Source organism: Bufo gargarizans, chromosome 9 (genome assembly GCF_014858855.1).
Source record: "Bufo gargarizans isolate SCDJY-AF-19 chromosome 9, ASM1485885v1, whole genome shotgun sequence".
Lineage (NCBI taxonomy): Eukaryota > Metazoa > Chordata > Amphibia > Anura > Bufonidae > Bufo > Bufo gargarizans.
The window spans coordinates 184,583,324-184,607,790 of NC_058088.1; the positions used below are offsets into that span (position 1 = coordinate 184,583,324).

At 43.3% G+C, this 24,467-nt stretch overlaps 1 protein-coding gene across 1 annotated transcript in view; it reads right to left on the bottom strand.

Annotated features, from left to right (window-relative positions):
* The window catches only part of LOC122919696 (collagen alpha-1(I) chain-like), a 240,984-nt gene that overhangs the window by 110,270 nt on the left and 106,247 nt on the right, over positions 1 to 24,467 (bottom strand). The window contains exons 2-6 of the mRNA XM_044268877.1: positions 17,632 to 17,776; positions 15,411 to 15,569; positions 13,523 to 13,718; positions 11,549 to 11,707; positions 9,749 to 9,805 (exon numbers count right to left, since the gene is read on the bottom strand). Of these exons, the coding sequence (XP_044124812.1) occupies positions 9,749 to 9,805; positions 11,549 to 11,707; positions 13,523 to 13,718; positions 15,411 to 15,569; positions 17,632 to 17,776 (716 nt within the window). The remainder of the gene's footprint in view (positions 1 to 9,748; positions 9,806 to 11,548; positions 11,708 to 13,522; positions 13,719 to 15,410; positions 15,570 to 17,631; positions 17,777 to 24,467) is intronic.

Below are 24,467 nucleotides of genomic sequence, written 5' to 3' on the forward strand. Positions count from 1 at the left end.
CGACAGGATTATTACTTGGGATGGAAGGTCTCTCTTAGGGCTCATGCACATGACCATATGCATTTTGCAAAAAACAGATCCACAAAAAATACGGATGACATCTGTGTGCATTATGTATTTAGGCCCCTAATAGAACAGTCCTACCCTTGTCTGTAATGTGGACAATAATAGGACAGGTTCTATGTTTTTGCACAACGGAAATATGGACATACAGAAATGGAATGCACACGGAGTACCTTCCGTTTTTTTGGCGGACTCATTGAAATTAATGATTCAGCATACGGTCTGCAAAAAAACCCACAGAAAGAAAATACATTTGTGTGCATGAGCTCTTATAATGAGAGGCTTGAAAAACTTGGCTTGAGTGGATCTCATTTACATGTATAAATATGAGGCTGGTTAAAGACGTGGCGCAGGATTCATTTTTAACAAGGACTTTACAAAGAACCAGGGGACATTCATTACGTGTGGAGGAAAGGTGATTTATACATCAGGATGGGAAATAGATGTGTATCTAATAACAAATGGCATTGAGGGTTATAATTAAATGAGCATGATATACAGATGTAGCAAATGTTAAAGGGGTTGTCCCAGGAAAAATAATCAAACCAGCAACTGGATCTGAAACGTAGTTAGAAATTATTTATAGCCACTTAGTTATTCAATAAAATGTATCTGTATAGCGCCACTTATTTTCTTATTTCTTTGGCTCACTGAGATGACCGCACATGCTCAGTTTCATCCTTCAACTCCCTCCAGAGCTGTGATAGGGAGAGAGCTGCAGCAGGATGGACACGCCCCCTGAGCTCCAGCAGAAAAGACACGCCCCTTGAGCTGTCAGCTTGATATAAATCTAGCAGAGCAATGATGGGAAGATCTCTGGATCCATGTGAGGTACAGTGCTGGTTCTAGCTTTGTTAGAGTTTTAAATGTACTACACTTTCATTTTTTAAATTTCTCAGGATAAGTCATCAATATCAGATGGGCAGGAGTCTAACTCCTGGAACCCCCCGCCGATCAGCTGTTAGAAGGGGCCACAACATGCGGGAAAGCAGTGCAGCCTGTTTCCTGGCCTGTGAGCATGTGTGACCACCTCAGCGAGGTGGACTGAGAGATAATAAAAGAACAAACAGCAGGTGGCGCTATTTCTTTACCACCTCTGGGACACGGTCCTATCTCCAGAATGGAGGACAAAACGAAGGAGAGCACACGGCACATGTGTGGCTTGCTTTCTATTCACTGCAATGGGTCCGAAAATAACTGAAGGGTTGAGCTTGACTCTTTTCGGAAATTCCCATAGCAGTGAACAGAGGGAGTCCGCTCTCCCTTCACTTCAGGGCGCCCGTACTGGAGATAGGAGCACCTATCTGACATTGATGACCTATCCTTAGATATGCCATTAATGCCCCAGATGGGCTAACCCCGCTTTAAGTTCCCGTTAATTGCCCCTTTAAACATGAGTCGGCACTCGTTTGTTGGTAGATGACATTTTTTGTGCAGACATTAAAATCATAGTCTGTCGGCTTGACTAAAAGAATTGCTCTCTCTCTGTTTTTTCATGTCCAGCTACATTCTTCCTTCAGAATACAGTCCCCGATTGGACCCGACACAAGACTGATGCACGCTAATTAGAGGATTGCTTTGGGTATCATAAAGCAGCCTGTCACCAGTGCATCAATATTTTCCACCATCCCAAATAAACAGTGATGACATCGCCGTGCAGACAGACGCATGGCGGGAGAAATGTGTGTTTGCTCTCGGTTCCTTTTCCCAGCCAGGGAACGAGCTTTATTCTTTGGATCAAAGCCCGGCTGAAAGCTTCCTAATGAAGTATCACGCTGAAACTACTGCACGAAACTGCAATTTAGAAGTGCTTCATCTCCCGAATTGTGTTTCTCGCCCTTAATGTGTCTGTTTCTCTTCCTGTTTTATCATTCACAACATCACTTTCTTGGGGCAAAAAATACTTCTTATTTACATTGACATATATATTCCATTACCTAAAAATCCTTATATGCTATTTATTCCTGTACATAAGAGGCAGTACTATAGTAGTTATATTCTTGTACATAAGAGGCAGTATTATAGTAGTTATATTCTTGTACATAGGAGGCAGCATTATAGTAGTTATATTCTTGTATATAGGAGCAGTATTATAGTAGTTATATTCCTGTACATAGGAGGCAGTATTATAGTAGTTATATTCCTGTACATAGGAGCAGTATTATAGTAGTTATATTCTTATACATAGAAGCAGTATTATAGTAGTTATATTCTTGTACATAGGAGCAGTATTATAGTAGTTATATTCTTGTACATAGGAGGCAGTATTATAGTAGTTATATTCTTGTACATAGGAGGCAGTATTATAGTAGTTATATTCTTGTACATAAGAGGCAGTATTATAGTAGTTATATTCTTGTACATAGGAGCAGTATTATAGTAGTTATATTCTTGTACATAGGAGGCAGTATTATAGTAGTTATATTCTTGTATATAGGAGGCAGTATTATAGTAGTTATATTCTTGTACATAGGAGCAGTATTATAGTAGTTATATTCTTGTACATAGGAGCAGTATTATAGTAGTTATATTCTTGTACATAGGAACAGAATTATAGTAGTTATATTCTTGTACATAGGAAGCAGTATTATAGTAGTTATATTCCTGTACATAGGGGCAGTATTATAGTAGTTATATTCTTGTACATAGGAGCAGTATTATAGTAGTTATATTCCTGTACATAGGAGCAGTATTATAGTAGTTATATTCTTGTACATAGGAGCAGTATTATAGTAATTATATTCTTGTACATAGGAGCAGTATTATAGCAGTTATATTCTTGTACATAGGAGCAGTATTATAGTAGTTATATTCTTGTACATAGGAGGCAGTATTATAGTAGTTATATTCTTGTACATAGGAGCAGTATTATAGTAGTTATATTCTTGTACATAGGAGCAGTATTATAGTAGTTATATTCTTGTACATAGGAGCAGTATTATAGTAGTTATATTCTTGTACAGAGGAGGCAGTATTATAGTAGTTATATTCTTGTACACAGGAGGCAGTATTATAGTAGTTATATTCTTGTACATAGGAGCAGTATTATAGTAGTTATATTCTTGTACATAGGAGCAGTATTATAGTAGTTATATTCTTGTACATAGGAGCAGTATTATAGTAGTTATATTCTTGTACATAGGAGCAGTATTATAGTAGTTATATTCTTGTACATAGGAGGCAGTATTATAGTAGTTATATTCTTGTACATAGGAGGCAGTATTATAGTAGTTATATTCTTGTACATAAGAGGCAGTATTATAGTAGTTATATTCTTGTACATAGGAGCAGTATTATAGTAGTTATATTCTTGTACATAGGAGGCAGTATTATAGTAGTTATATTCTTGTATATAGGAGGCAGTATTATAGTAGTTATATTCTTGTACATAGGAGGCAGTATTATAGTAGTTATATTCTTGTATATAGGAGGCAGTATTATAGTAGTTATATTCTTGTACATAGGAGGCAGTATTATAGTAGTTATATTCTTGTATATAGGAGGCAGTATTATAGTAGTTATATTCTTGTACATAGGAGGCAGTATTATAGTAGTTATATTCCTGTACATAGGAGCAGTATTATAGTAGTTATATTCTTGTACATAGGAGCAGTATTATAGTAGTTATATTCTTGTACATAGGAACAGAATTATAGTAGTTATATTCTTGTACATAGGAAGCAGTATTATAGTAGTTATATTCCTGTACATAGGGGCAGTATTATAGTAGTTATATTCTTGTACATAGGAGCAGTATTATAGTAGTTATATTCCTGTACATAGGAGCAGTATTATAGTAGGTATATTCTTGTACATAGGAGCAGTATTATAGTAATTATATTCTTGTACATAGGAGCAGTATTATAGCAGTTATATTCTTGTACATAGGAGCAGTATTATAGTAGTTATATTCTTGTACATAGGAGGCAGTATTATAGTAGTTATATTCTTGTACATAGGAAGCAGTATTATAGTAGTTATATTCTTGTACATAGGAGCAGTATTATAGTAGTTATATTCTTGTACATAGGAGCAGTATTATAGTAGTTATATTCTTGTACAGAGGAGGCAGTATTATAGTAGTTATATTCTTGTACACAGGAGGCAGTATTATAGTAGTTATATTCTTGTACATAGGAGGCAGTATTATAGTAGTTATATTCTTGTACATAGGAGCAGTATTATAGTAGTTATATTCTTGTACATAGGAGCAGTATTATAGTAGTTATATTCTTGTACATAGGAGCAGTATTATAGTAGTTATATTCTTGTACATAGGAGCAGTATTATAGTAGTTATATTCTTGTACATAGGAGCAGTATTATGTAGTTATATTCTTGTACATGGAGCAGTATATAGTAATATACTTGTACATAGGAGCAGTATTATAGTAGTTATATTCTTGTACATAGGAGCAGTATTATAGTAGTTATATTCTTGTACATAGGAGCAGTACTATAGTAGCTACAGTCAGGTCCATATATATTGGGATATCGATACAATTCTACTATTTTTGGCTCTATACACCACCACAATGGATTTGAAATTAAATGAAACGAACAAGATATGCTTTACCTGCAGACTGTCAGCTTTAATTTGAAGGTATTTACATCCAAATCAGGTGAACGGTGCAGGAATTACAGCAGTTTGCATATGTGCCTCCCACTTGTTAAGGAACCAAAAGTAATGGGACAATTGGCTTCTCAGCTGTCCCATGGCCGGTGTGTGTTATTCCCTCGTTATCCCAATTACAATGAGCAGATAAAAGGTCCAGAGGTCATTTCCAGTCTGCTATTTGCATTTGGAATCTGTTGCTGTCAACTCTCAAGATGAGAGCCGTAATAAGCATGGTCGGAAGGTTTGATTTCGATGGGGTGAGCGTACTATTGGGGCACCAAAGTAGCAGAAGTTTTGCATCTAGCGTAATACGGGTATTACAAGCCATGTTAATGGCAGCTACCACTGCGTCCCAGAAGGGCTTAATCTTCACACAGCTCCACCATATATGTGAGAGAGGGCCAGGCCCTCCTCCGCACCTCCAGCAGCCATTTGGGATATCAGGGTTAAGCTTATGGAGGAATTCCGGTGTTTTGTACCATCTTGTAAGTAATTTGTATGAGTTAGCCTGTATCTTTATACACCTATTGAATCCATGAGAATGAGCGAGGATAAAAGCCTTCTCGGGTTCAGAAAAAGTGGTGGATAGCTCCTTTTCCCAGCCTGCAAGAAACCATCGGTCTGGAGGGGCGGAGGAGAGCAGCTCCTTATAGAAGGTGGAGAGGGGCTTTTGTGGACGTTGAACACTGGAAAGCTTCCCCTCTAACCATGAGGGGTCATCTGAGGGTCTGGGGACATCACTCAGGAGCGCTAAATCTTTCTTAAAGGCCATGACAGCCAGGAAAGAAGCTACCTGAACTCTCGGAATTGCAAAAATTTTGCTCCAATCTAAGGCCCCTGAAACAGACATAACGTCCTGAAGCTTAAAACTGGACAGCATGCCTCACTGTTCCTGCCGCCCACCCCGCACTACAGCATGCCTCACTGTCCCTGCCGCCCACCCTGCACTACAGCATGCCTCACTGTCCCTGCCGCCCACCCTGCACTACACCATGCCTCACTGTCCCTGCCGCGTACCCCGCACTACAGCATGCCTCACTGTCCCTGCCGCCCACCCTGCACTACACCATGCCTCACTGTCCCTGCCGCGTACCCCGCACTACAGCATGCCTCACTGTCCCTGCCGCCCACCCCGCACTACAGCATGCCTCACTGTCCCTGCCGCCCACCCTGCACTACACCATGCCTCACTGTCCCTGCCGCGCACCCCGCACTACAGCATGCCTCACTGTCCCTGCAGCCCGCTCCGCACTATAGCATGCCTCACTGCCCCTGCCGCCCACCCCACACTACAGCTTGCCACTGTCGGCCGACCAGCACATGTTCTGCAATGCACCAGCCACCATGATTTTGGCATATATGCTTTATAAGACGCACTGACTTTTCACCCCCATTTTGGGGGAAAAAAGTGCATCTTTTAAAAAGGGAACAATACAGTAGATGGATAGATAGATTGATGTGAGATAGGAGATAGATAGATAGATAGATACAGACTAGCAGGCATATGCACCTATTTGGGGATGTCAGTCTTTGGACATAACTTTACTGTTATCCAGGTCTGGGAGAACTCAGATAAATGCTGCAGATACCAGACTGTAGTGCCGTGTGGGGTAGGGGCGCCAGGAATCTTCTGCTTTCTGCACCAGGCAGCGAGCCCCCTGTTCTATGAACCCTGAGAGCTTGTGCCATGTTGGAATTACTGAGCGGGGGCCTGTTAAGGCCCACCATCAGCACTGCAGCATCAGTGACATAGAGCAGTAGAGAAGAAATGAAGCTCAAGAGAGCTGGTAAGCAGACAGCACCCCCTACATTTTGCAAGTATCATGCGGCCTGTACTTCCTCACAGTATTGCAGCGCAGCGGCCAGCTTAAAGGGGTTGTCTCATCATGGACAGTGGGGGCATATCGCTAGGATATGCCTCTATTATCTTTTAGGTGCTGGGACCAGCACCTATATCGAGAACGGAGCCCCACAAGGTGGTTGCTGGAGGACTCCGGTCCGGACACCACCAAGCCGGCTCCCCATAGAAGTGAATGGGACCGTACCACGCATGCTTGGCCCCCGCTCCCATTCATTTCTATGGGGCCGGCAGAAATAGCCAAGCCAGCGCTCTGCTAATTTTGCGGGCCCCATAGAAAATGAATGGAGGGCGGCTGCACATGTGCAGTGCGCCCTTCTTCACTTGCTGAGCTCCGGATATATAGGTGCAGGACCCGCACCAGCAAGACAATGGCGGCATATCCAAGCGATATGCCCCCTTTGTCCATGATGAGACAACCCCTTTATAATACAGGACAGGAGACAGAGCTCCTGAGTCCCAGCTCCTGGCTCCTACATGTTTAACCCCTTCGAGCGACAGCCAGTTTGGACCTAAATGCCGGAGCCCCATTTGTCATATCTGACATGTGTCACTTTATGTGGTAATAACTTTGAAACACTTTAACTTATCCAAGCCATTCTGAGGTTGTTTTCTCATGACACATCGTACTTCATGTTAGTGGTGAATTTGAGTTGATACGTTTTACCTTTATGCATTAAAAAAATCAAAGATTTTCAGAAATTTTGGAAAAATTAGCTATTTTCAAATTAGAATTTCTTTGCTTTTAAGACGGATAGCGATACTTCATAAAATAGTTATCACTTTACATTCCCCATATGTCTACTTTCTGTTGGCATCATTTTTTTTATTTTTTTTTAGGAAGTTAGAAGACTTAGAAGTTTAGAAGCACATTTTTAATTTTTAAGAAAAATTCCAAAACCCACTTTTTTAAAGACCATTTTAGTTATGAAGTCACTTTGTGGGACTTACACAGTAGAAACCACCCACAAATGACCACATTTTAGAAATTACACCCCTCAAGTTAGTCCAAACTGATTTTACAAACTTTATTAACCCTTTAGGTGTTCCACAAGAATTAAAGCAAAATGGAGGGGAAATTGTAAAATTTCATTTTTTGGGGGCAGATTATTCATTTAAATCCAATTTTCCTGTAACACAGCAAGGGTTAACAGCCAAAGAAACCTGAATATTTATTACCCTGATTCTGCAATTTACAGAAACCTCCCATATGTGATTGTAAACTGCTTTATGGGCACACGGCAGGAGGGCCATATTGTTAACGGAGGGCAGATTTTGCTGGAATGGTTTTCAGGTGCCATGTCACATTTGAAGAGCCCCTGAAGTACCCCTAGAAAGAAAACCCCAAAAAGTTACCCGAATTTAGAAACTACCCCCCTCAAGATGAAGGGAATGCTTTGACCCAACAAGCTTTTTATAGAATTGCCTGTGAAAATGAAAAATTAACTTTTATTTCCAATATAAAGTTGCTTTAGCCCCAAATTTTTCATTTTCACAAGAGGTAACAGGAGAAAATGCACTCCAAAATGTGTTATGCATTTGTTCCTAAATACGGCAACACCTCATATGTGGTCATAACCGCTGTTTGGGGGCACGGCAGCATTCAGAAGGGTAAAAGCTTAATTTGCTGAAATTAGTTTAGAGCCCATAACATTTGTATTTTTTCACCAATGTAGCTGTGTGGAGACTTGTTTTTTTGCGGGACGGGCTGTAGTTTTTATTGGCATCATTTTGGGGGTACATATGTCTTTTTGATCACTTTCTATACAATTTTTTGTGAAGGTGAAGTGGGCAAAAATGGCAATTCTGTCAGTGTTTTTTATGGGGTTCCTCTTGTGGTAAATATTATATAATTATTTTATTCTGTGGGTTGATACGGTTATGGCGATACTAAATTTATGCAGTTTTTTTTATGTTTTACTACTTTTTCAGCAATAAAATCACTTTTGTGTTAAAAATAAATGATATTTTGCATTGCTATATACTAAAGTCCATAACTTTAAAAAAATTTCACCAATGTAGCTGTTTGGGGGCTTGTTTTTAGCGTGATGGGCTGTAGCTTTTATCTTTATCATTTTGGGGTACATATGTCTTTTTGAACAATTTTTTTGTGGACGTGAGGTGACAAAAACATCAATTCCGTCATTTTTTTCGACATTATTTTTTACTGCGTTCACCACGCATGATTAGTAATATGATACTTTGATAGATCAGGTCGTTACGGACCCGGCGATATCAATTATGTGTAGTTTTTTTATTTAGTTCAATGACATAAATGAACGGATATGAGAAAATATTTATATTTTTCTTAAAATTTTTCTAAAAAAATATATTTTTCACTTTTTTCACTTTTTTTTTACACTTTTTTTTGCTTATCAGGACCCATCTGGATTTTGAAGATCCAGTGGGCCTTATGGCTATACAGTGCATTGCAATAGTCATCTATAGTCAGTGCTACACTTCAGGGTCTGATCAGCCTTAGGTGCATGGCAACCCAGACACCTTTGTAAGGCGCCCGGTTGCCATGGCAACCATCGGCCGCTGCCATCGCAGCAGCAGTGGCCCGATGCAAGAGAGAGGGAGCTCCCTCCCTCTCAACCCCATGGATGCCGTGGGCGGCTGCTGACCGTGGCATCTATGGGGTTAAACGACCGAGATCGGTGCCAGCACCGATTTCGGCCGTAGCAGCAGAGTGTCAGCTGTAAGTTACAGCAGACACTCTCTGCTGATGGCAGTGGCTCAGTTTCTTGAGCCGCTGCCATCACAGTCGGCAGAGAGGACATGGCAGCAGGGGGCATCTGGTGGCAGTGGGGGCAATGGTCGCATGTGGGGGGTACTTACATTTATCAGGGGAACTGGGTCACGGTGGAAGTCATGCCTGATTTCAGGCTGTGATCTCTAGCGTGGAGATCACAGCCTGAAACCGGCATTTTTTTCAATGAAGCGCTCCGACTGGTTAGTCTGCAGACACTAACCAATCGGAGCACTTGCCGGCTAGGGACCACACTGATTGGTACTTTGCCGGCTTCCACGGTGTCTCTGCTCTCCGGGAGAGCAGAGACTCCGGGGCTGTGACACTTTATACAACCCCTTTAATGACGACATTGACTGGAACTGCCCTTTAACATACTTGTACTTGACCTTGCAGTTAGGAATTTAAAGTCGTTTTCACTGCAATGAGTGCTTCCATGTGTTTTACCCATCACTTACCTCTTGTACAGCTGAGTTGTCTCTCACTCCTGAGGTTGAAGTCTCTCCCACATCGAACTGCTCAAGACAAAGGAAAATAAAAATACAAGGTGAAGTATGCCAGACAGATAATAGGGACCATGAAAGACTTTCTAGACCATATGTGAAGACAACATGAAGTTAGCAGATATGAATTTTTGTGGTGGAGTCTGAGAGGTGAAAATTTAGGATGATTGAAAGTTCCAGGGTCATTGAAGCACAGTCATTTCTAGTGAAATTCAAAAGTAATATTCCACTGAAATGCAAGCTGAATAATGTGATGTCTAACTTCAGCAAATGGCATTTATTGTGTAGAGAAAGTTAATACAAGGCACTTACTAATGTCTTCTGATTGTCCATATTGCCTCCTTTGCTGGCTTGATTCATTTCTCCATTTTATTATAGACTGATCATATCCAGGGGTTATGACCTCCCTGCAATCCAGCAGCGGTGGTTGTGCTTGCACACTATAGGAAAAGGTGCTGGCCTACCTGGTGGCCTGGACCGCTAGAGTGCACATAGGCTAGTGCCAGGGGCAGACTGGGAACTTAAAGTGGCCCTGGACAGAATACTAAAAGTGGCCCCGTTTTGTAGTCGGGTTCAAATTGGTGGAAGGCAGGGCCAGCAATACCATATGGTGGCACATTATACCACCCCAACAGAACCAAACACCACAGTCCATCAAGAAATACTGCTGCCAACAGCACAAAATACATCCCAAAAACTTCCACTGACCGGCCGTGAGGAGGGCTCAAGCGGCCCCATGGGCATCGGCCCCCTGGGAAATTTCCCTGTAAGATCTATGGCCAATCTGTCACCAGCTGGTGCTTTTTCCTATAGTGTGCAAGCACGGCCACCGCTGCTGGATTGCAGGGTGGTCGTAACCCCTGGAAACCTCTTTAATTGTCTTTCTAAGAACTATACAGTTCAAATAAATGAATAATACCTGAGAGGGAATTTCCAGCCCTCAAAACCATCTCACCATCTAATCTGTATGTGCTGTCCCGACTTTCCCCTGACAACAGATGATGAAGAAAAGAACGATTAGGTAGTTGGATTTCAACTGCCCAATCCTGTTGTCCTCAGGGAGATAAACTGCGGCCAGAGGGCTCTGTCAGCAGTTTTCTTCCTCTCCCCTGTACAGGACACATGCATGCCGGGCCGAGCTGAATGGTAATGTTTATGGATGAGTAGGGAGAGATACATGGCGGTCGAATGAGCGTTTGGCTGAAAGCTATCTGATATGTATGGCCAGCATGTCATAGGGCAGGGGTCAGCAATCTCTGGCACTCCAGCTGCAGTGAAATTACAATTCCCAGCATGCACACTTGCTTAGCCGTTCTCAGGACACCCATTGAAGTGAATGGAGCATGCTGGGAGTTGTAGTTTCACCACAGCTGGAGTGCTGGAGGTTGCTGACCGCTCATAAACCCAAAGATAGCCAGCCATAGGCAGGAACAAATCGGGACACTTTAAGTGTCAGCAAGAGGATATGCACCCTAGGGACAGGGGGACGAACTATGCTGGCAGGCGCAGGCTGTGGCCCGGAGGCAGGAGACATGTGGGAGCAGCAGGACTGGAGCCTCGGGACCCTGGCATCATCAACCACAGAAGGAAGGCAAGAGATGTAGTGCCCGTGCCCACTCAGGACACTGGGACGGCAGCAGGCACAGAGCACCGCTATTACACTTCTCAATGATAAGACAATATACAGTAAGCTCCTGAATAACTTACCTCTGATTGGAAGCACAATAGCAAAGTTACTTATCATCATCTTCTTACCTTGGAAACTAGACTGTGGCGGGGACTATTGTCCCTTTGGGATGCATTGAAGACATTTTCTGCTGGGAAACTGCTTAGACAAGTCTGGTTGTAATTCCTGCAGTAGTGCTGGGCGGCTCCCGCTACCCCCATCACAAAGACCAGCTGCTGTAAGGATCCCTGCAATTAACATAAGTACAAATTATATCACGTTCATTTACAAATCAAACTTTTTATTCACAAGGGAACATAGAGAAAGTTATGACAACTCAATGACTAGGAAAATGTGTAAAAATGGTGGTGCTACCCTTAGCATCCCATCTGGTTTTCACGGATGAGACCAGTCACCCCTTAGGGCCCAGGCATGTAGCAAAGCAGATCCTACAGCTTTGTATATAATGCCCTTGCAGAACCGTATTATAGATTCATAGCCACTTTGCAGATGATTTATCATTGTGCCTTATGCCAGAAAACTGTTGTCAAAAAGTTCCAAACCAGAAGTTCAAGGGAGTGTCAACGTCAACGTCAAGATAGCACAACAGAGGTGCCATGAACTGCCACCTATCCAGCCACCATACCTCATCATCTGGGGATAGAAATTGCCCTTTGTACTACAGGTTAGAGAGGCTATTATTCTTTCTCTTCTGGGCTGCGTCTTTGAATTACCTTTACACTGCACCGATCCCCAGGGAGCAATGGCCTGAGGAAGTACTCTGTGACACAACACCTCATCAGGGCCACTACCACTCCCATCCTCTGCACCGGCTCCTTGGGGGCTTGCTGCAATAACGCATGGTAGATCTCCCAGCTATGGCTATAGGCAACCATGGTGGGTACAAGAAGCATTTCATAACACCTGGCAGGGGTTAAGGGGAACTCCGCACCCCAGTCTAGCCGGTGTCAAACTGATTGTGTACACGTGAAGACGATGTAACGTAACATATCCACATATATACAGTTTGTATGTTGTGGTTGTCTGCAGCATTCCTCAGACATGCTTGCACTCTTCAGGATTGCGGGGAATGTAAATATGGCTGTTTTAATAGGAAACCATAATGTGTGTATGGAGTCTACCGGCGTTGTGTTCCTTCTAAGAATGTGTGTAACTTTCAGGCTTGGCCTCACAAGACGTGACAAGATGTGAACAATGAACAGATATTTGTGTCTGAGTCTTTCCTAATCCTAAATGACCAGACACTTTCACTCACTTTTCTCACATGGTGGTTTAACAGTCCTATTCGTTTCTTGGGCTGCCAACATTATTTTTTCATAGTTTTCTTTTAGGACACACAGGGCTTTGTAAATGCCTTTGTTATGGAATGTATTTCTTTAGCGTTTAATTGTGTAAGGGTACTTTCACACTAGTGTTTTTGTTTTCCGGTATTGAGTTCCATCACAGGAGGTCAATACCGGAAAAAAAATTATCCGTTTTATTCTAATGCATTCTGAATGGAGAGCAATCCGTTCAGGATGCATCAGTTCAGTCCCTCTTACGTTTTTTAGACGGAGAAAATACTGCAGCATGCTGCAGTTTTCTCTCCGGCCCAAAATACTGAACACTTGCCGGAATGCCGGATCCGGCATTCATTTACATTGAAGTGTATTAGTGCCGGATCCGGCATTAACTGTTCCAACAAAACGGATCTGGCAATGCAAAAAAATTTTATACCGGATCCGTTTTTACGGGTGAAACTGGAGAGACGATCTGGTATTTCAATGCATTTGTCAGACGGATCCGCATCCGGATCTATCTGACAAATACCATCAGTTTGCATCCGGATTGCCAGGCAGTTCCAGCGATGCCCAACACCTAAGAGAATCCCAGTTAAAAAAGGTTCTGCAGCCAAAATGACAGTAGGGATGAGTGAATCGATTCATCTCTTTAGGAAGAATTCTTTACCTGTGAGGGGTTGTCCCCACAGGTGAAGAGGTGCCCACCTGCTGTTTGATTGACAGTGCCGGACAACTAACCCGGTGGATGACCTTGTTTCTTACCTTAAAGGGTATATCATATGGCTCAATAAGTCCTCCTAGCATTAATATTCCATCCGTTTTGACCCCGAGTCCAAAAAAATTAGACCAAGGGAGCTTCTCCACAAGCTTGCAGTCCACATATAGCGTAACGCTTTTGGAGGAGATACCAAGCGCTACCCGGTGCCATTTTCCATCAGTCAAAGAAGGGACAGGGAATCTGTTGAGGTAGATATGTATTACAGACATTTCAGACAATGTGATGAGCAGGATATTAAATTTATTTCAAGACTGAGAGCGAAAGTGACGACTACAGGATATTGAACATGCGGCTCTCCGTGCTGGGGGTTGTAAATCTGTAACAGCGGGAAAATCAGCATCGGCATGGCTAAAATAATGCTGCCCAAAAAGGGCTGTTTTATTTCGGTGGCATCGCAGCTGGGATCTTCTGATGCTTTCAACCTGCATTGCAAAGGTTGAACGCAGTGTGCAGCAACAATTGACATTCTGCGGATCCAAAACCCGCAGTTAAAGTCAGTTTACTCTGCAGCATGTGAATGAGAAATCTAAAATCCCATCCACTTTGCTGGTACAGTAAAAGCTGTGGTGTAGAATCTGCAGCATTTATGCGACGTGTGAATGTGCCCTAAGGCTGGGTTCACACCTGAGCGTTTTATAGCGCGTTCCTACGCGCTGTAAAACGCACAACAGGCAAGAACCAATGATTCCCTATGGGAATGGTTCTCACCTGGGCGTTTTACAGCGCGTACGATCGCGCTGTAAAACGCCCGACGCTCAAACAAGTGCTTGAGCTTTTTTTTGGGCGTTTGTCGCGCGTTCCCGCACATAGATATTCGGGAACGCGCGACAATGTGCGCACGCCTGTCTCTGTATGCGCGATTGTAAACGCCCGTACAATCGCGCATACAGAGCGCTCGTTTCAGAACGCTCAGGTCTGAACCCAGCCTAAGTGTTGGCAGTCTTGTTCCAGTTGTTAATTATGTCTATGACATATAGATAGTACAATACAATAAAACAACTGATGCATTAATTAAAGGGGTCAACTCTGAACCCAGACATATCCACTTTTGCAACCCCTCTGAGATGAGCATCGGAGCAAGGGCTTTTTTGTTAAAATTTTTACACTGCTAGGCAGAGGCTTCCGCCTAGCAGTGTTGCCGGTGACATCACCGGCACTAAATCTCGCCCATTAGTGCTTGTGACGTCATCGGGAACACTGCTAGGCCGAAGCCTCCGCCTAGCAGAGACCCGGTACGTCACCAGATCTGTAGAAAATCAGTGCAGGGCAAGGGAGAGGATTGGAGCATGAAATGCTCCGATGCTCATCTCAGAGGGGCTGCCTGGGTGAAGAAGGGGATATATGCCCGGGTTCAGCTCTGAACTGGGACAACCCCTTTAAGAGTATTAATTTACTATGTATAACAATAAATCATGGTCACTTGAATGGTTCTGAGCTGCAATACCAGACACAACCTATATGCAGTGGGGGGGGGGGGGGGGGGGGGGGCTGTTTCTGTAAAGAAAAGAAACCCTTTTTTTTACAATCTTATACAACCCTCTAATAAAGTATTTTTCTGCAGATTATTTATATTCTATTATTGTGGTTTATAAATGGAAATCTGCTGATAATTCACTATGGGGACAATTGACGTCTTCCTATAGATAGGCTCCTCTTTTTGGCCCTGTGTATATGAAGGAATCGATCAGATGCAATCAATAGTGGAAAACTCCTTACAATGACAAGATGCCTTTTTTTTTCTCATAGACATTTTAAGGATTTGTCCACAGCTCATCTTCTATAAAACTGTGGTGGTCTTGTCATTAGATTATCATTAACCCCTTTGGTCTGGACATAGACAAATACGTATCACATGGAGATGAGGTCACTCACTCATAGTGTCCACGTCGGCTGGAGATAAATATTAGGGCGCTGGGGCTAATCCGGATCTGAAATAGCACCTGGCCATGGAGACTTAATATGGTGATGAGGCCTGTGTTCTCCTGAAGAGTCGAACGTAACTTGATCAGTACAGCCAGCTCATCTGCAAAACTGAAAAAACGTAATCAGCATGGGAGAGATATATGTGGTACAATACTACAATATAGCCAAGGCCAAGCCATTGCCAATGTTGTGGATTATGAGCATTTGTGGACATTTGCAACTAACCAAAACCATCAACTCACTACTTTATTGCACTTTGAAGGGTTAACTTGCACTGTGATTTATGCTGTTGTGTGCACTTATACTTGTTCATATCATTGAACTTAATTTATATGTTTATTGTAATATATCCTGTTCATTTGCACTGTTATTACACTATAGCTGCACGGCACTGTGAAAAGGGTTAATGCACTACCACCTAGTACTGAGAGACTTTGGGACTTTCTATGTATGCACTGCAAAGTTAGAAATCTTCCTTGTATTGTCACTCTATACATATACAGTGGTCCCTCAAGTTACAATATTAATTGGTTCCAGGACCACCATTGTATGTTGAAACCATTGTAAGTTGAGTAATTGGTTCCAAAGCCCCAAAATATCATCCAAGATAAGAGAAAATGAAGATTTAAGAAAAATAAGCAGATAACTAAGACTGATAAAATAAGTCCTTACATATAACAGTCAGGAATAGCTGCTAACTACCGACTAATACAACTATTTTACCAGAGAAGTGATTGGTTGGATCTGAGTCTGAGGCACTGTATGTTGAGTCTGGTTTTAACTTACGATGGCCCAGAAAAGACCATTGTGTGTTGAAAATATTGTATCCTGAGGCCATTGTATCTTGAGGGATCACTGTATAGGCTATGACAGGCTGAACTTGAAACATTGTTTCTGTTTAGGCTGTACTTCTCCATTTAGCCTCTGCCACTAGAAGGTTTTAATCCAGTTATAAACTGCATATAAGGAGAACAGTCTGCAAATAGGGACCACTATTTAGGAGAAGAGACTCTGTCAGACTGCATGAGTGACCAGCAGAAGTCACTGAGACTGGGATAATTGCCACAGACCCCGAGTCACCAGCCCTTTGACCAGAGGGGCAGCCGGACAACTGAGCCACAGACCCTGCCTGGGCCACCAGGCCTTTGGCCGGGGTATCAGCCTTTTGAGAGAGAGAGGGACAGCTATCTCAGGCCTTTCCTCAGCACAGGACCTTCTACTACCAGAGAGGAGACTGGAGAAGCCAGCCCTATGCCTCGCCTGTATTGTTTTGCACCTGAATTCCTCCAGTAAAGAAGGACACTGGTAACTGCAGACCTTGACTCTCTGGACTTATTTCCCATTGCGGTGCACCCCCCTCTTACCATCCCTTCTGGAGAGAAGCAACATGTGGTGAAACCTCGATGGTGTCCAGGAGATCCAGCGTAGCATTGGGACCACCATAAACCAGGCCACCACATAAGCAAAATGTATGAGTGCAAACTGGGATGTACATAGTGAAGACATAGTCCTATAGCAAACTTTATAAAGGGGCCCCTTCTAAGATTTGGCCCATACCATCACATGCCCTTCACTTGGCCATGAATACCCACCAAGCTACTCATCCTTTGTAGGACAGGGTTGGTGACAGCCTCTCTTGCTGAGGTTTCCTTCTGTACTGTATGCTTATCTTTCAAAGGGACAGCCCTGTTGAACTTATGGTGAATTCAAACTGCAGTTGTAGTGTATGCTAGAGTCAGATACAGTATACCATACATTGCAAGGATTTCAGGATGTATACCTCCCACGCTATTGAATATAGCAAAGAATGATTTACACACATATAAGGTTGTTCTTATGGTAAATGGGGGCCAATAGATTCATTTGACATATATACCAAGAGCTTTCACGATGCACACACCAACAATACACTGTAAAATTTGCTGTATCTATTGCTGGGAAGGCTGAACCAAAACTGCAACTATTACAGCTCTCACATCGGTTGTCACTCAGCTTTCCAAGACTCCAAAAAGGCAACTGTGTCTAATTTAGCTGTGATACATCCATAGCTTCTGTACTAGGCAGATTTGACATTTTATACGCATTACACTGTGAATTGTGCAGATATTCAGTATATGGTCCACTTGTGGCGAAACAATTTACCAAAAAACCCGAAAACAATGACATTTACCTATCCCCGAACGCCGCCCTGGTGGAGATACTGAGAGTAGAGTATTGCCCCATATCTAATGACAGACAGGAATGTTCCGAACTGAGAGAGATGTTCACGAGCTCCGCGGACTGCAGAGTGAGCGATTCCAGGACGTTCACCTCTTCTGCAAGCAAAAAGAGCAAAAATAGTCATTGACACAGAAAAGCAATAACTGAGGGTTAAATCACCATATTATAAAGCACAAGCAGTAATAATAATCATAGATAATAATAATACTACAACTAAATATGTGTCAGAGCTTATCAGGATCATAAAGGTCATTTATTTTAATTGCTCTTTATTTACATTACTTGAACATATCATATGGCCCTATGCACCATCTATTAACCTACCACTTCAGTGCGTGGCACTTTTGCTGTCATGGGACAAAGACTCTTATTGTTGCCCTGATTCATTCTCCTCTGGATTACTGTAACTACCATTCACTAAACTGCCAGACACCTCTGTAAGTACCTCCAATCTGTCCTGAATGCATAATGGCTGTTCTTCTTTGTACAACCGTGAAGGATTTTGTCTTTTTTGGGCTTCCCTAGTCTTTTCAGCTATATTATTCCCTGTTTCAGCTGCACAGCTAGATGCATTTCTCTCACAAGCCAAGAGTGTCTCCCTTCTGTGGAATCAGCCAGCACTGTAATGCTGTTTTCAGCTCCGGAGCTCACAGAACAGATAAGGAGGGGAAAATCACCCTTATAGACACACAGGAGGTCCCTGTGAATTCAGAAGAAGTGTAGAAGCAGTTCTTTTATGAGTCCAATATGTGGACTCCAGACTCTGAGATATGTCCGATAAATTCTGTAAGAGAGGTTTTCTGGAATATATCCTCCAAGGACATTTTAACAGAATTCTGGATTTACCTAGAGAGTTTGCTGTCCCCAAAACAACCCGCCCCCGAACCTCCAACAAAACGTATACATTGTGTTACCACTTTCTCTCATCTAAGGTATGATGTAAAAAAAAATATCTTCAGACATTGGCACATTCTAAAAAGGAATTTTCCGAACATCTTCCCAGCTAGACCGCTAATGTCCTACAAAAGAGCTAGAAATATTAGGGATACACTCGTCAGATCTGATCTGGGCTCTTGTAAACCAAAAAGCGTCCAGACAACTATCATTAAAAGCACATACCCTTGTCTTACTGTGGGAAAGGGCCCGATATTTACCCATCCATCTACGTGCAAAATCTTTAATATCAAATCATTTATCTTATCAAATGCCCATGTGGCATGGGATATGTTGGTGAAACCATCCAGAAAATTAAAGATAGGATATGCCAACATAAATCCAATATACGCACAAAGAAACTTGAAGCCCCCTTAGTGGAACATTTCTCAACATACAAACATTCCGTGAGTCAATTATGTTTTCAAGTCATCGACTGGGTCCCCCCTGTGAGGAGAGGTGGGGATTGTGAACAATTGCTCCGGGAGAGAGAGATGGCTTGGATCCGCCGCCTTAATACCTTACAACCAGCAGGTCTTAATAAAGATTACTGTTGGGTTTAATTAATTTTACCATTATGATGACCTTTATTGGTTTAGAATTGTGAATGATGTTATAGATGTCGATATTTTAACCTCATGTTTCTTGTCTCTTTTACTTACAGGGCCTTTTGACGTCCAATAGCGAGTGGTGACACTCGTGAAGCACGCTACATGGGCCTCATTTCTTCTGTCCTTGAGGTAGTAACCCCCCCCACCCCCTCATACTGGGTGGGTTAATTATTAGGTTACCAGTGGTTTATCGGCTTTGCGGTTTAAGATACATATATATATATAACAACATGCTTATCCTTTGAACACTATGTAAAGGCATCCACACCATGGTGTCTAATGGTTTGCGGTATTTTGATCAAATATGGCCATTACCTCTGCCTATGATTTGGCTCTTTGCCAGCTCGGTCATTACAAGCGCTTTATGCTAGTATGAGTTTCTGTCTTTCTCTAAGATAGTATCTCATCCCCAGCAGTCTATGCGCCTGCGCGGTATGTCTCTGCAGGCGTCTTATGTGAAATTCTGCTCGTGCCCTAATCCAAGATGGCGATCGCATCCTAAGCCCTGGCATCTTTCCGGAGCCTTATTCATTGCGCTTCTACTCTTGTGCCCGCGCCTGATCTGCTCCGTCCATCAGGACTATTTAAGATGGCGCCCACCACGCCTTCATCCCAGCGCCGGCGCCCACACGAGTGTGCCTATACACTAGGGTAAGCTCAACAGACCTCTGTCCCTCCCAGACTTGCTGTCACTTGTTACCATTGGTTTCTGCTCTTCTCTACTGCTAGCTTCGTCCCTTATACCCCTCAGGGCCTCACTTTATCACTGCCAATTATATTCATTATCTATACAGTTTTTTCTGCTATATGTGTGGTTCTATTACATGCGGTACTTTAACCCTCATATACCTCACATTGCCTAACATACTGCATATATTGTATGAATTGTATTTGCTATATGAAATTTCGGGATCATGTATTGCAAAATGATGAACCTTTAATCATGCATTAGAATTTTCTACAGGAATAGTTTGCAATGAAGGTCCAGCTGGGTGTTATTAGCTGGGGGCGTGTCCCTGCACAGCTTAACATTATCCAATTAGCAAAATATGGAAAATTTCAGCCCGCACAACCCCTAGCAGGTGCAGATTGCTATGGCGAAATAGAGGTATAAATGTAAAAAACACAAAATGCAATCGCACACTGCAACCAGCACTCTGCCTTGCCTTTATGCTGGATGTTGAATAAGGCATTGGTGTACATTTTGGCCAAAGCGTAATAAGCCACTCACCGCGTCAAGGTTGCCTTCATGAGTGGTCCCTAACACTAGTTCCTACCTTTTTATGGGCCATGACAGCCACATAAAGTCCAGGGAGCGCAGGTACAGCATGCATGCCAAGCACAATCTGCTTTTAACCCCGTCCGGTGCCATTACAGCTTTCATCGGATCCAGGGATGCAAGTACTCACATGCATGCTGAGCCCACTTTATACTTCTCCTGGAACCTAATGGTTACTGGTAGGTGCTGTATAAGCAGACTCAGTTTTATACTGACTTTAAAACCAGCCTCCAGGGGGCAGATTCTAGACAGGTGTGCTTGACTGCTTGGAGATCGCCACGCCTCCAATACGTACTACAAAGAGAAAAATATGGAAAATTTCAGCCCGCACAACCCCTAGCAGGTGCAGATTGCTATGGCGAAATAGAGGTATAAATGTAAAAAACACAAAATGCAATCGCACACTGCAACCAGCACTCTGCCTTGCCTTTATGCTGGATGTTGAATAAGGCATTGGTGTACATTTTGGCCAAAGCGTAATAAGCCACTCACCGCGTCAAGGTTGCCTTCATGAGTGGTCCCTAACACTAGTTCCTACCTTTTTATGGGCCATGACAGCCACATAAAGTCCAGGGAGCGCAGGTACAGCATGCATGCCAAGCACAATCTGCTTTTAACCCCGTCCGGTGCCATTACAGCTTTCATCGGATCCAGGGATGCAAGTACTCACATGCATGCTGAGCCCACTTTATACTTCTCCTGGAACCTAATGGTTACTGGTAGGTGCTGTATAAGCAGACTCAGTTTTATACTGACTTTAAAACCAGCCTCCAGGGGGCAGATTCTAGACAGGTGTGCTTGACTGCTTGGAGATCGCCACGCCTCCAATACGTACTACAAAGAGAAAAATATGGAAAATTTCAGCCCGCACAACCCCTAGCAGGTGCAGATTGCTATGGCGAAATAGAGGTATAAATGTAAAAAACACAAAATGCAATCGCACACTGCAACCAGCACTCTGCCTTGCCTTTATGCTGGATGTTGAATAAGGCATTGGTGTACATTTTGGCCAAAGCGTAATAAGCCACTCACCGCGTCAAGGTTGCCTTCATGAGTGGTCCCTAACACTAGTTCCTACCTTTTTATGGGCCATGACAGCCACATAAAGTCCAGGGAGCGCAGGTACAGCATGCATGCCAAGCACAATCTGCTTTTAACCCCGTCCGGTGCCATTACAGCTTTCATCGGATCCAGGGATGCAAGTACTCACATGCATGCTGAGCCCACTTTATACTTCTCCTGGAACCTAATGGTTACTGGTAGGTGCTGTATAAGCAGACTCAGTTTTATACTGACTTTAAAACCAGCCTCCAGGGGGCAGATTCTAGACAGGTGTGCTTGACTGCTTGGAGATCGCCACGCCTCCAATACGTACTACAAAGAGAAAAATATGGAAAATTTCAGCCCGCACAACCCCTAGCAGGTGCAGATTGCTATGGCGAAATAGAGGTATAAATGTAAAAAACACAAAATGCAATCGCACACTGCAACCAGCACTCTGCCTTGCCTTTATGCTGGATGTTGAATAAGGCATTGGTGTACATTTTGGCCAAAGCGTAATAAGCCACTCACCGCGTCAAGGTTGCCTTCATGAGTGGTCCCTAACACTAGTTCCTACCTTTTTATGGGCCATGACAGCCACATAAAGTCCAGGGAGCGCAGGTACAGCATGCATGCCAAGCACAATCTGCTTTTAACCCCGTCCGGTGCCATTACAGCTTTCATCGGATCCAGGGATGCAAGTACTCACATGCATGCTGAGCCCACTTTATACTTCTCCTGGAACCTAATGGTTACTGGTAGGTGCTGTATAAGCAGACTCAGTTTTATACTGACTTTAAAACCAGCCTCCAGGGGGCAGATTCTAGACAGGTGTGCTTGACTGCTTGGAGATCGCCACGCCTCCAATACGTACTACAAAGAGAAAAATATGGAAAATTTCAGCCCGCACAACCCCTAGCAGGTGCAGATTGCTATGGCGAAATAGAGGTATAAATGTAAAAACACAAAATGCAATCGCACACTGCAACCAGCACTCTGCCTTGCCTTTATGCTGGATGTTGAATAAGGCATTGGTGTACATTTTGGCCAAAGCGTAATAAGCCACTCACCGCGTCAAGGTTGCCTTCATGAGTGGTCCCTAACACTAGTTCCTACCTTTTTATGGGCCATGACAGCCACATAAAGTCCAGGGAGCGCAGGTACAGCATGCATGCCAAGCACAATCTGCTTTTAACCCCGTCCGGTGCCATTACAGCTTTCATCGGATCCAGGGATGCAAGTACTCACATGCATGCTGAGCCCACTTTATGAAAGCTGTAATGGCACCGGACGGGGTTAAAAGCAGATTGTGCTTGGCATGCATGCTGTACCTGCGCTCCCTGGACTTTATGTGGCTGTCATGGCCCATAAAAAGGTAGGAACTAGTGTTAGGGACCACTCATGAAGGCAACCTTGACGCGGTGAGTGGCTTATTACGCTTTGGCCAAAATGTACACCAATGCCTTATTCAACATCCAGCATAAAGGCAAGGCAGAGTGCTGGTTGCAGTGTGCGATTGCATTTTGTGTTTTTTACATTTATACCTCTATTTCGCCATAGCAATCTGCACCTGCTAGGGGTTGTGCGGGCTGAAATTTTCCATATTTTTCTCTTTGTAGTACGTATTGGAGGCGTGGCGATCTCCAAGCAGTCAAGCACACCTGTCTAGAATCTGCCCCCTGGAGGCTGGTTTTAAAGTCAGTATAAAACTGAGTCTGCTTATACAGCACCTACCAGTAACCATTAGGTTCCAGGAGAAGTATAAAGTGGGCTCAGCATGCATGTGAGTACTTGCATCCCTGGATCCGATGAAAGCTGTAATGGCACCGGACGGGGTTAAAAGCAGATTGTGCTTGGCATGCATGCTGTACCTGCGCTCCCTGGACTTTATGTGGCTGTCATGGCCCATAAAAAGGTAGGAACTAGTGTTAGGGACCACTCATGAAGGCAACCTTGACGCGGTGAGTGGCTTATTACGCTTTGGCCAAAATGTACACCAATGCCTTATTCAACATCCAGCATAAAGGCAAGGCAGAGTGCTGGTTGCAGTGTGCGATTGCATTTTGTGTTTTTTACATTTATACCTCTATTTCGCCATAGCAATCTGCACCTGCTAGGGGTTGTGCGGGCTGAAATTTTCCATATTTTTCTCTTTGTAGTACGTATTGGAGGCGTGGCGATCTCCAAGCAGTCAAGCACACCTGTCTAGAATCTGCCCCCTGGAGGCTGGTTTTAAAGTCAGTATAAAACTGAGTCTGCTTATACAGCACCTACCAGTAACCATTAGGTTCCAGGAGAAGTATAAAGTGGGCTCAGCATGCATGTGAGTACTTGCATCCCTGGATCCGATGAAAGCTGTAATGGCACCGGACGGGGTTAAAAGCAGATTGTGCTTGGCATGCATGCTGTACCTGCGCTCCCTGGACTTTATGTGGCTGTCATGGCCCATAAAAAGGTAGGAACTAGTGTTAGGGACCACTCATGAAGGCAACCTTGACGCGGTGAGTGGCTTATTACGCTTTGGCCAAAATGTACACCAATGCCTTATTCAACATCCAGCATAAAGGCAAGGCAGAGTGCTGGTTGCAGTGTGCGATTGCATTTTGTGTTTTTTACATTTATACCTCTATTTCGCCATAGCAATCTGCACCTGCTAGGGGTTGTGCGGGCTGAAATTTTCCATATTTTTCTCTTTGTAGTACGTATTGGAGGCGTGGCGATCTCCAAGCAGTCAAGCACACCTGTCTAGAATCTGCCCCCTGGAGGCTGGTTTTAAAGTCAGTATAAAACTGAGTCTGCTTATACAGCACCTACCAGTAACCATTAGGTTCCAGGAGAAGTATAAAGTGGGCTCAGCATGCATGTGAGTACTTGCATCCCTGGATCCGATGAAAGCTGTAATGGCACCGGACGGGGTTAAAA